Below are 14,424 nucleotides of genomic sequence, written 5' to 3' on the forward strand. Positions count from 1 at the left end.
GAGCCTGATGTGGGGCTCGATCCCAGAACGCTGGGATCACGCCCTGAGCCGAAGGCAGATGCTTAACCGCTGTGCCACCCAGGCGCCCCCTGTATCTTTGTGTTCTGGACATTGTATCTGAAATATTCGTGAAAATAAGTTGAGGCCTAAGATGTTGAGAAGTTTTATGTTTTCTTCTGCCAGATGTCTGCAGGCACTGCCAACCCAAGACTTGCATAAATTATGATTAAGAATAGGGGCGCCTGGGTGGCACAGCGGTTAAGCGTCTGCCTTCGGCTCAGGGTGTGATCCCGGCATTATAGGATCAAGCCCCACATCAGGCTCCTCTATGAGCCTGCTTCTTCCTCTCCCACTCCCCCTGCTTGTGTTCCCTCTCTTACTGGCTGTCTCTATCTCTGTCGAATAAATAAATAAAATCTTTTAAAAAATTATGAGTAAGAATAGAAATTTGCATGTCAATGAAGTGAGTTAACTGGTTCACTGTTACCTTGAGGATCTAGACCTTTGGGGACCCAGCTTAAAGTGGGCATGGTTAAGAAACAACAATTGCTGGAGAGGATGTGGAGAAAGGGGATCCCTCCTACATTGTTGGTGGGAATGCAAGTTGGTACAGCCACTCTGGAAAACAGTGTGGAGGTCCCTTAAAAAGTTAAAAATTGAACTACCCTATGANAAAAAGTTGAAAATTGAGCTACCCTATGATCCAGCCCTTGCACTGCTGGGTATTTACCCCAAAGATACAGACGTAGTGAAGAGAAGGGCCATATGCACCCCAATGTTCATAGCTGCATTGTCCACAATAGCCAAATCGTGGAAGGAACCGAGATGCCCTTCAACAGATGACTGGATTAAGAAGATGTGGTCCATATATACAATGGAATATTACTCAGCTATAAAAAAGAACGAGTTCTCAACATTTGCTGCAACATGGATGCACTGGAGGAGATTATGCTAAGCGAAATAAGTCAAGCATATAAAGACAAGTAGCATATGATTTCTCTCATCTATGGAACATAAGAACTAGGAAGATCGGTAGGGGAAGAAAGGGATAAAGAAAAGGGGTAATCAGAAGGGGGAATGAAACATGAGAGACTATGGACTCTGAGAAACAAACTGAGGGCTTCAGAGGGGAGGGGGTGGGGGAATGGGATAGGCCGGTGATGGGTATTAAGGAGGGTATGTATTGCATGGTGCACTGGGTGTTTATACGCAACTAATGAATCATGGAACTTTACATAAAAAACCAGGGATGTACTGTATGGTGACTAACATAATATAATAAAAAAACATTAAAAAAAATAAAGTGGGCATGGTTTACATCTACTTTTACTTTCTTGATAATACCAACAAGTCTTCTTTGAATGCTGTCAATACGCTTATAACTCCCAAGTTTATTCATCTTTAGCATGGACCTCTTCCTTGGACTCCAGACTCATATCCAACTGGCTACTCAACATCTCAAACTAAATATGTTCAAAACAGACCCTCAAGTATTTCCTCAAATGAATCTGTTCTACTTCAAGCCTTCCACATCTCATTAAATGTCACCATCATCCACCTAGTTGCTTAGGAAAAAAACTAAAAATCTTCTTTTGAGTCCTTTCTCCCTATTCCCCCCACATTCAATCTATTAGCAAATCCCGTCTGCTTATCCTCAAATTATACACATCTTTCCATTTCTTTTGATTTTTACCACCACTATTTTGGTCTAAATAATCTGTCTTCTCTTATCTGGATGATTACAGTCACCTCTTAACTGGTCTCCCTGTCCATGGAACTTGTGTTACCATTTAGTTGGTACTCTCTGGAGTTCAGACATACATAAAAGACCTGCTCTTGCCTCCCTACATCCATCATTTACTAATTCGTTCAACAGATATTTGAGTATCTATCAAATGCCAGGCACTGTTTAAGGTTCTGGGGATATACCATTGAACAACACCTTTAAAATTTATGTTCTCAATGAACTTACTTTCTTATTGGGGAACATAGACAATAGACAAGTAAATGTATAATATTTCAGGTGCTAGTAAGTTCACTGAAAAAGTGTGGTAGGAGCTATATGTATATACAGTGTTCAGGGAAAGCCTCACTGATAAAATGAAACTTGAGCAGCAACCTGTTAGAAGTGAAAGGATGAATAGTAGGATATCAGAGGACAGGACACGAAGTGCAAAGGCCTATAGAAAGGTATACATTTGTTGCATTTGAGGAAGAGCAATGAAGCCAGTGTGGCTGGAAGAGAGTGAGCAGGAAACAACGGTAGGAGATGAGATCAGAGACGTTTCAGAGGGTCAAATCTCAGAAACTTGAAGGCCACGGTGAGGGCTTTGGGATTCACTAAGGGTGAGAAGGGAATCTACTGGGAGGTTTGAAGCAGAGAACAATAATCAAATTACAATTTGAAAATTTGCTTTAGCTGCTGTGTTGAGAAAAGGGCCAGGCTGGAAGCTGCCAAGTCTAGTTTAGAGGCTATTACAATAATTTGGGTGAGAGTTGAGGATGGTTTAGACTAGAATGGTGGCCACTGAGATGGAGAGAAGTAGCTGGATTCTTTTACACTTATTCTTTCTTTAAACCACTCCAAAAAGTCTTTTATCTCTATTTTTCAAGGTCACTGTTGGTCTTTACATTACTAATTCTCAGTCCTCATCTTAGTTGAACTCTCAGTAGTATTTGATAGTTAATTACTTGATCTTTGATGTGTGTTCATACCTGGTCTCTCTGACACCAATTTTCCCTCATTTTTCTACTAACCTCACTGCCAATCTTTCTCTGTCAACTTCATTGGTTATTTATCTCCCTGACCTTTAAATGTTAGAGTGCTCTGCGTATTAGTTCTTTAAACTCTCCTCTTTTCTGTTTATACTCATTCTCATGATGATCTAACTCTTATGCGGATAAAATCCAGTTGTATATCTCCATCTCAGATATCCGCCTTGAACTTGAGATTCACATATATACTCCCTACCTTACCATGTACAAAACAGTCTCTTAATTTCTGCCCCTTCCCCAAACCTGCTGTTTGTCCAGCCTTTTCCATGGCAGTCAATGACCGTTCCTTCTTTTTAGTTACTCAGACTCTAAACACTGAATGTATTCCTAATTCATCTTTTTATCTCACAACCACATCTAATACATCAAAGATTCCAATTAGTTTTAATTTCAAAAAACAACCAGAATTTGATTATGAGCTGAGTATTGGATAAGATGAAAATGCATTGTAATGTAAAGTTGGAGATGGTTGACTAGGAAACTGGAGAGGTTGGCCTTAGGTGCATAGTCTATTTATTGTCATATGCATGAAGACAGTATATGGTTACAGAGGTCAATAAATGTGTTGGAAGTCTGGAGGTTCACTGCACAAGCATTAGCTATGAATGAGAGGGGCTGTTGAAGAATGGGTAAAAGGCATTGGAGATTTAAGGAAAGAGCAGAAAACATAAGATAGGGGTCCAGGGCAGTAGGAAAGTCAGTAGATTAGGGAAATATTCTATAGTTGCTATGCAGCAATAAGGGCCCATTTGAGGTAGAAAGCGAGGTCAGAAAGTGACAATGAGTAATGAAGAGGGCACCTAACCTTCCTCTAGGACCTCTATTATCTGACCACTACTCAACTTCACTTGTCTCCCATAAGCCCCTCCCCCCAGTTTTCACTGTACTCCAGTCATACTGGTCCTTTTTGGTTCCTCAGATTAGTTCCATTCACAGGGCCTGTGTATTTCCTATTACTTCTGCCTGGAAACATCACTCAGAGCTCCATCAGCTGTCCTTTTATCATCATTTAGGTCTCAATTCCACAAGGAGGATTTCTCTGACCACCACAGCTAAAGTAACATCTCCAGGCACTCTCTATCACATTGATTCTGTCTTTTGAATAGCACCATCAAGACTTCCCTATTTGTTTTTCTACTGATTATCTCTTGCTCTTCCCAAATGAATGTAAGCTTCTTCTTTACTGTACCCCAGTGTCTACAAATGTGTCTGGTATATAGTAGATGCTCAATAAAAATTATTTTTTGACTGACTGACTTTCCTTAAGTTTATTTTATTTTATAAAAGATTTTATTTATTTGACAGAGAGATAGAGAGACAGCCAGTGAGAGAGGGAACACAAGCAGGGGGAGTGGGAGAGGAAGAAGCAGGCTCCCAGTGGAGCGGGGAGCCCGACATGGGGCTCGATCCCAGGACCCCAGGATCACGCCTTGAGCTGGAGGCAGACGCTTAACGACTGAGCCACCCACGCGCCCCTATTTTATTTTATTTTTTAAAAGATTTTATTTATTTGTCAGAGAGAGAGAGAGAGAGCACAAGCAGGGGGAGCAGTAGGCGGCGGGAGAAGCAGGCTCCCTGCTGAGCAAGGAGCCCAATGCAGGACTCAGTCCCAGGACCCTGGAATCATGACCTGAGCTGAAGGCAGCTGCTTAACTGACTGAGCCACCCAGGCGTCCCTTTCCTTAAGTTTATCTTCCACATTTCTCTGTGCTTTTTATTCCTTGCCCGAACTCCCTCTGCTCCCTTACAATCACATCCTCGCACTTTGCTTCCTGTATCCCCAGTACCATGGAAATCAACCTCTTTACCACACACTTCACTTCTTCCTCCTGCCTCTCTTAGCACCTGTTCACAAGACCAAGACAACTACTGTAGCTCATAAGGTTGATAGGTGAGGCTGACTTTCTTCCTGCTCCCCATTGATGCTTCTTGACCCTGATTCCTGTACCCTTCTGTAAGCCCCTTTTCTCCTCCATCTCACTAGAGGTAGAGTTTCATGCCTTCTGGATTTATCATCCTCTAATTCTCATTGTTGGTGTCATCATCGAACCTACTATTTACTCCTTAGCTTCATCTAGACTTTGCTACCTGGATCTCAGGGTTCTTCCTTCCTTTATAAGCAATCTTTGGAGTCTCATTCCTGCAGATAAGCTGTGCCTTTTCTATTATTTCAGCACTTGGTAAAGTCAAATGTTGCAATAGCATGACAGAGGAATAATCAATGAACCCATACCTGCTTCTTAGTACATGGGGAGATCTACTCACCCATAATCCCAGAGACGCTCCACTGCAGCAATGAAATAGTGTCGTGTTCTCTTTTGAAAGCTGCGGAGACCCTGATTTTCATCTTCGCCATAGATGTCAAAATCTTCTCTCTTCATTTCACTTGAGAAGGTGTCATCATACTCAAATTTGTCTTCCTCTGGCTGAAGAGTACTAAGCTTTATTTCCCTTTGATGGCGTTTTGAGACTGGTGGGTTTTGAGAGCACAACCTTCCAGTCTCTCCTTGCTTTGCCCAGGTGGCTTCTCTTTGGGGCTTATCTTGTCCTTCATTTATTGCTGCTATTGAATGATTATTTTCACAAGGGCCCAGGGGCAAAATGGTGTCCTTTCTCTCAAAAGCTGTGTTTTTCTGCGACTTCTTTTGGGATTTCCACTCTTCTCTTGGTATCTGGGTAGCAGAGTGGTTATGCCAACCAAGGGGACCCAGCAGCTTGGAGGGAATCTTCTCAGAGCTTTCTGTTGCCCATTTCAGAAAGGGTACTTTTCCAGGTCTATTTGTTTTATTCAGTTTAAGAGGTTCCTGTGTTTTCTGAAGAAAGATCTTTCCCATGAGATCCAGGTGGCCAGGAGAATCACTGATAGTCTTTGTAAGGGGAGAGTCTTGATGAACATGAACTTTAGGAAGTAATTCAACTTTGCCAGATGTTTTAGACAAGCCTGGTTTCACATGAACAGTGTTTTCAAATTTCTTGTACGTGGGTTGGTTTGTGGCACTTTTCCCCATAGAGCTGAACTTTCCTTGACCTCCAATCATTTCTAAGGTTAGGAAGGCTAAAGAAAGGTTATTTCTTTTGGCTTCTTGTAAGAAATGACTGCTTTCTTGGACCCCAGAACTCCTCTCCATAAAGGTATAATTACAGACTGATGCTAAAAGATGAGACTTGTCCTCTTGGGATGGGATCTTGGTCAGATCTGAATGTCTAATTGATGGAAATGCTGATACTTTTGCAATGGGTAATGCAGAGTCATTCATTTGAATGAGGCCATGATTCCTCATAGAACAATCTGATAGGAGGGACTGAGTAATGGCTCTTTTTTCTTTCTCGTTGTACTCTATCTGTGTGAGGGTGCCTTGGGTCAAATAGTTCATGTTTTTGGACCACTGGGTTGAGGTGTCATTCAAAATTACCCACCTTTCAAACTTTATTTCTTCTAGTGAGAGTCTGGGTTGTTTCAAAGCCCTCTTACCACGTTGAGTGGTAAGATGCTGACTTGGATTAGGAGACATCCTTGCAGTACTTGGAAACCTCTCTACCATTTGCTTTGTTTGATTTCCAAGGCCTTCCAAGTTTGCTTCTTTCCTTATTTTTGAGAAATTGGCCATGAGAATCCCTTCTCTATGTGCTGAATCATTTAATGACCTGGTGTCTTGAAGTACTGAAGTATATTGCTGCTCATCTAAACCTTCTATATTTTGCTTAGTGCTTAGTAAGAAAAGGTTCTTCAGGAAATTCTTAGTGCCAATCACTGTATATACCTGAGGCAAAACCACATTCTCTTGGGTTAATTTTTCCTTTCTTTCTATCTCTTCCTGAGATTTTTTTCCGTGATTGTATGTGTCATTTTCTTGGACATTAGCCAAGTTAGCAAAAAATATGCTCTTGCTGTTTGGAACAATCATCTCTTTGAGTCCTGTGTCCTTTGTAAATTCACCCTCTCCTACTACCACCTTCTCCTCTGACAAAAAATTCTGATCTTTCACAGACTTTTCTGACCCTAAAGATGTTAATTGCTTTGGACTGGGCCTTTGATTAGAGCTTAGGGAGTTCTTGCCATGGGTCCTTTTTATCCAATTTGCTGAATCTGGCAAGAACAGTATCTTGAAGAATGATAGATCTGGATTTTCTGTACCTAGTGGCACAGGGCCCTCATTTTTTTGGTGGGCCATTTCCATAGTTTTTGATGAAGTAGTTTTATTTGACACCTGATTTAGCTCCAAAACTGTAATATTTCTGTCCATAAATGTTTCATTATGAATCAAAGAAATCACTTCTTGAAACTCAGTATTACTTTCTATAGTATCTTGCCAGACCGATGTACTGTTCTCAATAAATAATGTTGGGACATCAACATGAGTCTTTCTATTAGTTGTTGAGTTAATTGATGTCTTGTTTGTCTTTACCAACGAGATATTAACTTTGAATAAAGCACTACCTTTGATTAATGAAGCAGGTCCATGAACTCCTTCTTCTTTAAATAACCTATTACTCTCAATTGATAATACATTTTCACCCAGTGAACTTTCTTGAGTATTCATTAAAGCTGCTTCTAACAACTTGGAATTATTATCTCCTTCACTCAAGCCCAAAGGTACACTGGACTGAATAAGGTGAGATGAATTTTTGTCAAATATAATGGTACCTAAATGACTATTAAAGTGAACTGACATATTTCGGGGTTCTAAGGAAACTGTCTCTTCAGTACCTGCTGCCAACTTGTCTGATGGAACTGTTGGTGAAGTCATTAGACTGTTTGATGAACTAGACATTTTTAAATCAAGTTTATTCAACTCTACTGTTATAGTTGTCCCCAAATTCTCATTTAATCTTAATTGCAGTTCTGGCTCAGGAGTAAATACTCTGCCCCCACTGTGATGGAGCTCTGGTCTGAGATGTGCCACTTCAGATGGGCCCTTGTTTCCTTCTATTGCTCCAAGTAAATGATCATCAGCTTCATGTGTGGCTTCTTGGAGATCAGATAAGAATACATGTGGAGTAGGATTCTGTCCCAACAGCATCAACAAATCACTAGAGGAGACACTTTGTGCTTTAAGCAGCTGTGTTCTTTCTGCAGACTGAGGGTCAATCTTCTCTATGTCATTTTCTGGAGTTGTGGTGGCTTTGAATTGCTTTTGCTTAGTGCTAGGGTGCCTTGAATTCTGGGAGAAGCTTCTGGGTGCAATGACATTGTTTTCATTCAGCAGGGAAGTTGGAATATCTTCATATGTGTCCTCATAATAATCACCAATGTTCCTGTTACAACTAGAAACCTTCAGTAAGGCTGTCATCCCTCTGTTCCGAAAGTCTGAGTTATGGCACCCCAGAACCCACAGACCTGGAGATGAGGAAGAATAAGACTCTGGTTACTTACAACCCAGGCCCCAAGAAAGTTCTGTATTAGTGGTTCTCTTCTATTCCTAGATAATGAAAAAATACTAGTCAGTACCATTGTATTACAGGTCATCAGGTTAAATCCCTGGCACGTAAATAGTCCAACAATGGTAGTGAAAGTGGTGTTTGCATTGCTGCTATTGTGGTATATCTGTCTGTAATCACAAGAAAGGCCTGTGATTAAAAATGAATAGATGTTGAGGAAAAAATGGAGAAATGTAATTAACATACACAGTAGTAGAGAGTCTTTTTAAAAAAGATTTTAATTGTTTATTTGAGAGAGAGAGAGCACGAGCATGAGCTTGGCGGGGAGGGGCAGAGGGAGAGGGAGAAGCAGACTCCCTGCAAGCAGGGAGCCCAATGCGGGGCTCAATCCCTGGACCCTGAGACCATGACCTGAGCTGAAGGCAGACATTTAACCAACGGAACCACCCAGGCACCCCCCCAATAGTGGAGAGTGTTAATAGTCACAGAGAAATCTTTTTTTTTAAATTAAATTTTTTTTTTTTTTTAGAGAGAGAGAGAGAGAGAGAAAGAGTGCATGTGAGCTGGGGGAGGAGCAGAAGAGAAGGAGAGGGAAGGGGAAAGAATCTCAAGGAGACTTGGTGCTGAGTGCAGGGCCTGACATGGGGCTCAATCTTACCACCCTGAGATCATGACCCGAGCAGAAACCAAGAGTAGGAGGCTTAACTGACTGAGCCACCCAGGCACTGCCACACAGAACTCTTTGATGATGATAATGACTTAATTCATGAAACTTTATGTAGGACTTAGGTTTAGGATACACATACTATAAAATTCCACTACAGGGCTAGCAATATTAATTTATACTATGACAGGATTATTCAAGTGAAGGAATTGCATAGTGGTAAAGTAGATGCATAAATACAAGTAAAAAAAAAATATATATATATACCTTTACCAAGCTACCCATCAGGTACCTTAACAGCCTCATCATTTTGCATGACATTTGCAAGCAAAATCTTAACTGAATCCAGCTTTCCCTCAAAGGGAAAACCTTCCCCCAAGTATATTTCTAAAGAGACTTGTAAGATAATGGGATGCCCATGGAAAAGGTTTTTATGGTCAAATGCATTTTGGAATTAATGAACATTGCACTCTATGTGCAGCCAGATAATCAATCAAATGGGAAATAAGAATACATTTTCTATCATACAAAGATTTAGAAAATCTACCTCTAAAGCAGCCACTTTCAGGAAGTGATGAGAGTGTTTTCTACCAAAACAAAGGAGTATATTGTATTTAAAAAAAAAAAAAGGATGACATGGGATCCAGGAAAGAGGCAACTATCCTGAAGGATGAAGAAAAGTCTCAAGTTAATAACTGATACTCAGTCAATTCTAGAAAGAACCAGCCCAGACTGGAGGAGGATGCATGGGTCCAGGAGGTCAGCCTCTAAGTAAAAAGAATACACTGTATGATAAAACTCTTGAAAAAAAAAAGAGAGAATAACTAAAGGGAAAACATTATAATAAGAACAGTAAAACAGAAGTTTTAGTTAAACAAGTTATAAAAATAAGAAATTAAATCTATTTGATTCCATAGTGAACATAAGTTTGTGGATTGGGAGCCTAATTTCATGACGTTTAAAGGATATTTGATGATGTAAAACTATGTTAGGTCAAAGTATACAAAAATACAGATTCAAAGGGCTACATGTACCCTGATGTTTATAGCAGTTTATCAACAATAGCCAAATATGGAGAGAGCCCACGTGTCCACTGACAGATGAATGGATAAAGAAGATGTGGTATACATACACAATGGAATATTACTCAGCCATCGAAAAGAATGAGATCTTGCTATTCACAATGACGTAGATGGAGCTAGAGTGCATTATGGTAAGTGAAATAAGTCAGTCAGCAAAAGACAAATACCATATGATCTCACTCATATGTGGAATTTAAGAAACAGAACAGATGAACATATGGGAGGGGGGAAAAGAGAGGGAGGCAAACAAACCATAAGAGACTCTTAACTATAGAGAACAGCTGAGGGCTGATGGAGGGAGGTGGGTGGGGGATGGGCTAGATGAGTGACGGGTATTAAGGAGGGCTCTTGTGATGAGCACTGCGTGTTGTATGTAAGTGATGAATTACTGAATTCCACTCCTTTTTAAAAAAGATCTTATTTATTTGAGAGAGAGAGAGAGCAAGCAAGCAGGGGAAGGAGCAGAGGGAGAGGGACAACCAGATTCTGTGCTGAGCACAGAGCCCGTTGAGGGCTTGATCTCACCCTGAGATCGTGACCTGAGCCAAAACCAAGAGTCAGACGCTCAACTGACAGCCACTCAGGTGCTCCTGAATTCTACTCCTGAAACCAATGTTATCCTATATGCTAACTAACTAGAATTTAAATAAAAATTTGAAGAAGAAAAACTATGTTGGATCAGAGTAGACCAGGATTGGAGCTGAAATGAGTAATTTAAATAAGGTTTTTGACTCTTAAAATTCTACTGTTATAACTTAAACATAACCAGTTCTTTCCTTTTCCTAAGAAGGACAGTAATTGACTGAGAAAAGGGAAAATGAAACTCCATAAACAGGTTTGGAATGACATACACCAAACTCTGAGAAGAGCCTGGGATTATGAATAGTAAACAAGAAGGACTGTATATCTGGGGCGCCTGGGTGGCTCAATCGTTAAGCGTCTGCCTTCGGCTCAGGGCGTGATCCCAGAGTCCTGGGATCCTCTCGGTGGCTGTCTCTCTCTCTGTCGAATAAATAAATAAAATCTTGAAAAAAAAAGAAGGACTGTATATCTGTATTTGTTATATCTGTGTTTGTTGAAATTTTGTAATGAGAAAACATCTTTTTGTATTACATGGATGAATAAAAGTTAATTTAAAACATTATAATTAATTAAACCTCAATCCAAGAGCTTAAAGAGTTGACTCTCATGAAAAACAATAAAATAAAAAACCAAATAAAAATAAGAAATTCTATGTGTACAAAATTTAAAATAAGAAAGGAGATATAGTTACAGTTGCAAAGAAAATTAAAAGAATTATAATTCCCTTGGAGACTCCAGCTTCCAATCCCTTCCTCCAACTTCTGACACAGGCATAAGATGCCCAGTCAAGTCTGACTCTTGGTCAGCATTACAAATATATATAGACCAGTCAGTCTCCTGCCTCAGTGATATAACTGGGGCTTTCAGTGAATTAATTATTTTTGTAAGCTGTTATCAATCTTGGAATTAGTTTTTATCAAAGTAACCCAGAGAGACAGAGCCCAGGTGATCACAAGTAGGTAGGAGCACATCTCAGGCTCCAATAAACAAGAGCTCTTTAGTCATCCAAGGCTAGTACAATATCCCTAGTATGGAATATTAAGCAATCTTTTAAAAATAATTATGCTCATCTATATTTATTAGATGTATATATAGAAAAATATTGAATATATCTTCAAGTAGGACACAAAGTTTACAAAACATGATATAACCACCATTCTACTACCTGTTTCTATGAGTTTGACTTTTTCTTTTTCTTTTTTTTAGATTTCCCATATAAGTGATTCCATACAGTATTTGTCTTTGTCTGGCTTATTTCACTTAGCATAATGCCTTCCAAGTTCATCCACATTGTCATAAATGGTGGTTTCTCCTTCTTTTTGTGGCTAAATAATATTCCATTATATATATTAATATATGATTATTGTCACATATGATTATCATATATTATATATATGATGATATATATGATATATATGTATCATATATATCACATTTTCTTTATCCATTCATCCATCAATAGACACTTAGGTTATTTCCATGTCTTGGCTATTGTGAATGATGCTGCAATAAACACAGGAGTGCAGATACCTTTTCGAAATCATGATTTCATTTCCTTAGGCTATATACTCAGAGGTGGGATTGCTAGATCATTTTATTTTTAACTTGTGAGGAACCTCATATTGTTTTCTAGAGTGGTTGCCCCAGTTTACATTCCATCAACAAGGCACAGGGGTTCCCTTTTCTCCACATCTTCACCAGCATTTGTTATCTCTTGTCTTTTTTATAATAGGTATCCTAACAGATGTGAGGTGATACCTCATTTTGGTTTTGATTTACATTTTCTTGATGATTAGTGATGTTGAACACCTTTTCATATACCTATTGGCCATCTGTACGTCTTGGGAAAAATTTAATGGTATCCCTTAAGTCCTGTAGGCTTGCTTCTTCTTTTTATTTTTTCCTGGATAATTTCAAAAGACTTGTTACTGACTTCACAGATTCTTTCTGTTTGATTAAGTCTGATGAATTTCCCCCCATTTCACTCATTGTATTTTTTAGCTCCAGAATTTTTACAATGATTTCTCTTTTTTGAAATTCTTATTTTGCTAATGTACTATTTTCCTAATTTTACTGAATTGCCTGTTTGTGTTCTCTTGTATCTTGCTGAGCTTCTTTAAAATAATAAGTTTGAGTTCCTTTACAGGCAATTTGTAGATTTCCATTTCTTTGGGGTCAGTTTGGAAGGTTACTGTGTTCCTCTGGTTGTATCAGGTTTTCTTGTGTGTGTTTCTTGTGGCCCTGCATTGATGTCTGCACATTTGAGGGCGTAATCACCTCTCCCAGTCTTTATGGACTGACTTGGTTGGGAATGACTTTCACCTGTGGGTGGCTCTGAGTGTGCTGTGTGGGGTTCAGCAGCTCCAGTGACAGGGAGGGGATAGCAGCATAATTTCTATGCAGCTCTGTCAGCTGAGGTCAGTGCCAGTGAAGAATGGAGGGGGGTCCTTGGTGGCCAAGGCTGTGTCTGGTGGCAGTGGCAGTGAGAGTTGTTGGACTCCTAGGGGAACATCCTAATTAGGGGGATCCTCCTTGGTGCTGGGTCTGGTACGTGAGTGTACAGGCCTTGGTGATGGTGCTGGGTTCTGGGGCAGAGGAGTGCATGCAGTAGTGATAATGCTTGTTTTCTGGGTGTAGACGCTCAGAGTGGCAGTGGGGTCAGGGTCCTAGGTTCAGGCGTGCCTGAAACTACCATGCTCCTGGGTGTCGGAGCATGGCCACATCTGCTGTGGTGCTGTCAGTGGCCAGAGCTCAGGCACGGAAAGGTCATCCATGGAGCTGGAGTCCAGGTCTCTGGGGCATGCCACACTGCCTAGGTCCTGGTGGGTGGGGTGCACTGGTGGCTTGGTGCTTGGGGGCAGGGTACAACAGCCGCATGGGCCCGAGGGATGATGGGGTACTGTGGTAGTGCTTCAGGCCCTGAGGAGCAGGGCAACAGTAGCAACTCAAGCCTTGAGGGTGGCAGGTACTATGGAGGTCTAGGCCCCAGGGAGCAGGGCCAGCAGCATGTCCTTGGGGAACAGATGCAGCTTAAACTCTGAGCAGCTCTGTGAGCTGGCTTCAGTATCTGAAGGCTGTGGAGATCTTCAGGTGGTGATTAGAGTTGCTAGAGTCCTCCTGTTTCCTTTCCCCATGAGAAGAAATCCCTCAGAAGGGACTGATACATTAGTATATTACAATATGATTATCACCATAGCATTAGCTAGCACCTCTGTCACACCATATAATTATCATTTCTTTTTTGTGGTGATGTGTAGTTAAAGCAGAGAGTGTAAAGTGAAGTGTATAGTCATAAAAAGAATGATGTACCGAGACCTGCTACAACATGGATGAATCTTGAAAACATTACACTAAGTGAAATAAACCACACACGAAAGGGCAAATACTGTATTATTCTATTTATGAAACATTCAGAAGAGGCAAATTCCTAGAGATAGAAAGTAGATTAGTGGTTGTCAGGAAAGGGGGGATGGGGAGTGACTGCTTAATGGCAAAGGGTCTCTTTGGGCTGATAAAAATATTCTGGAATTAGATAATAGTAATAGTTGCACAACACTGTGAATGCACTGAACTGTACACTTCTAAATGGTTAAAATGGCGACTCTTACGTCAGTAAAATAAACAGAAGGGATCAGACTTTACCATGGTAAATTTAAAAGCTTCTCAAAATATTGATATTTAAAATATTTTTTCTCTGCTTATATACACACACACACACACAAATACAGACACTTTCTCTCTTTGGTTTAGACAATTACAACCATATTATACATACTGTTTCATAATCTTTTTGTACATATTTGATTCATTCATTAATGGGAAAAATATTTATTAAACACCTACTATAGGCCAGGAACTATAAACTTTAAGAGATACAGTGATGAATAAGATAAACAAGGTCTCTGTTCTCAGAGAGTTCGTAAATTAGATATAAAACAGATA

The 14,424-nt window shown here is 40.1% G+C and overlaps 1 protein-coding gene across 12 annotated transcripts in view; it reads right to left on the minus strand.

Annotated features, from left to right (window-relative positions):
* Window positions 1–14,424, minus strand: part of F8 (coagulation factor VIII) — a 123,423-nt gene that overhangs the window by 40,347 nt on the left and 68,652 nt on the right. For all 12 annotated transcript variants that reach the window (XM_034649653.1, XM_034649652.1, XM_034649656.1 and 9 more), the window contains one exon: window positions 5,041–8,113. In XM_034649653.1, coding sequence (XP_034505544.1) covers window positions 5,041–8,113 — 3,073 coding nt within the window. The remainder of the gene's footprint in view (window positions 1–5,040; window positions 8,114–14,424) is intronic.

Source organism: Ailuropoda melanoleuca, chromosome X (genome assembly GCF_002007445.2).
Source record: "Ailuropoda melanoleuca isolate Jingjing chromosome X, ASM200744v2, whole genome shotgun sequence".
Taxonomy (NCBI): Eukaryota; Metazoa; Chordata; class Mammalia; order Carnivora; family Ursidae; genus Ailuropoda; species Ailuropoda melanoleuca.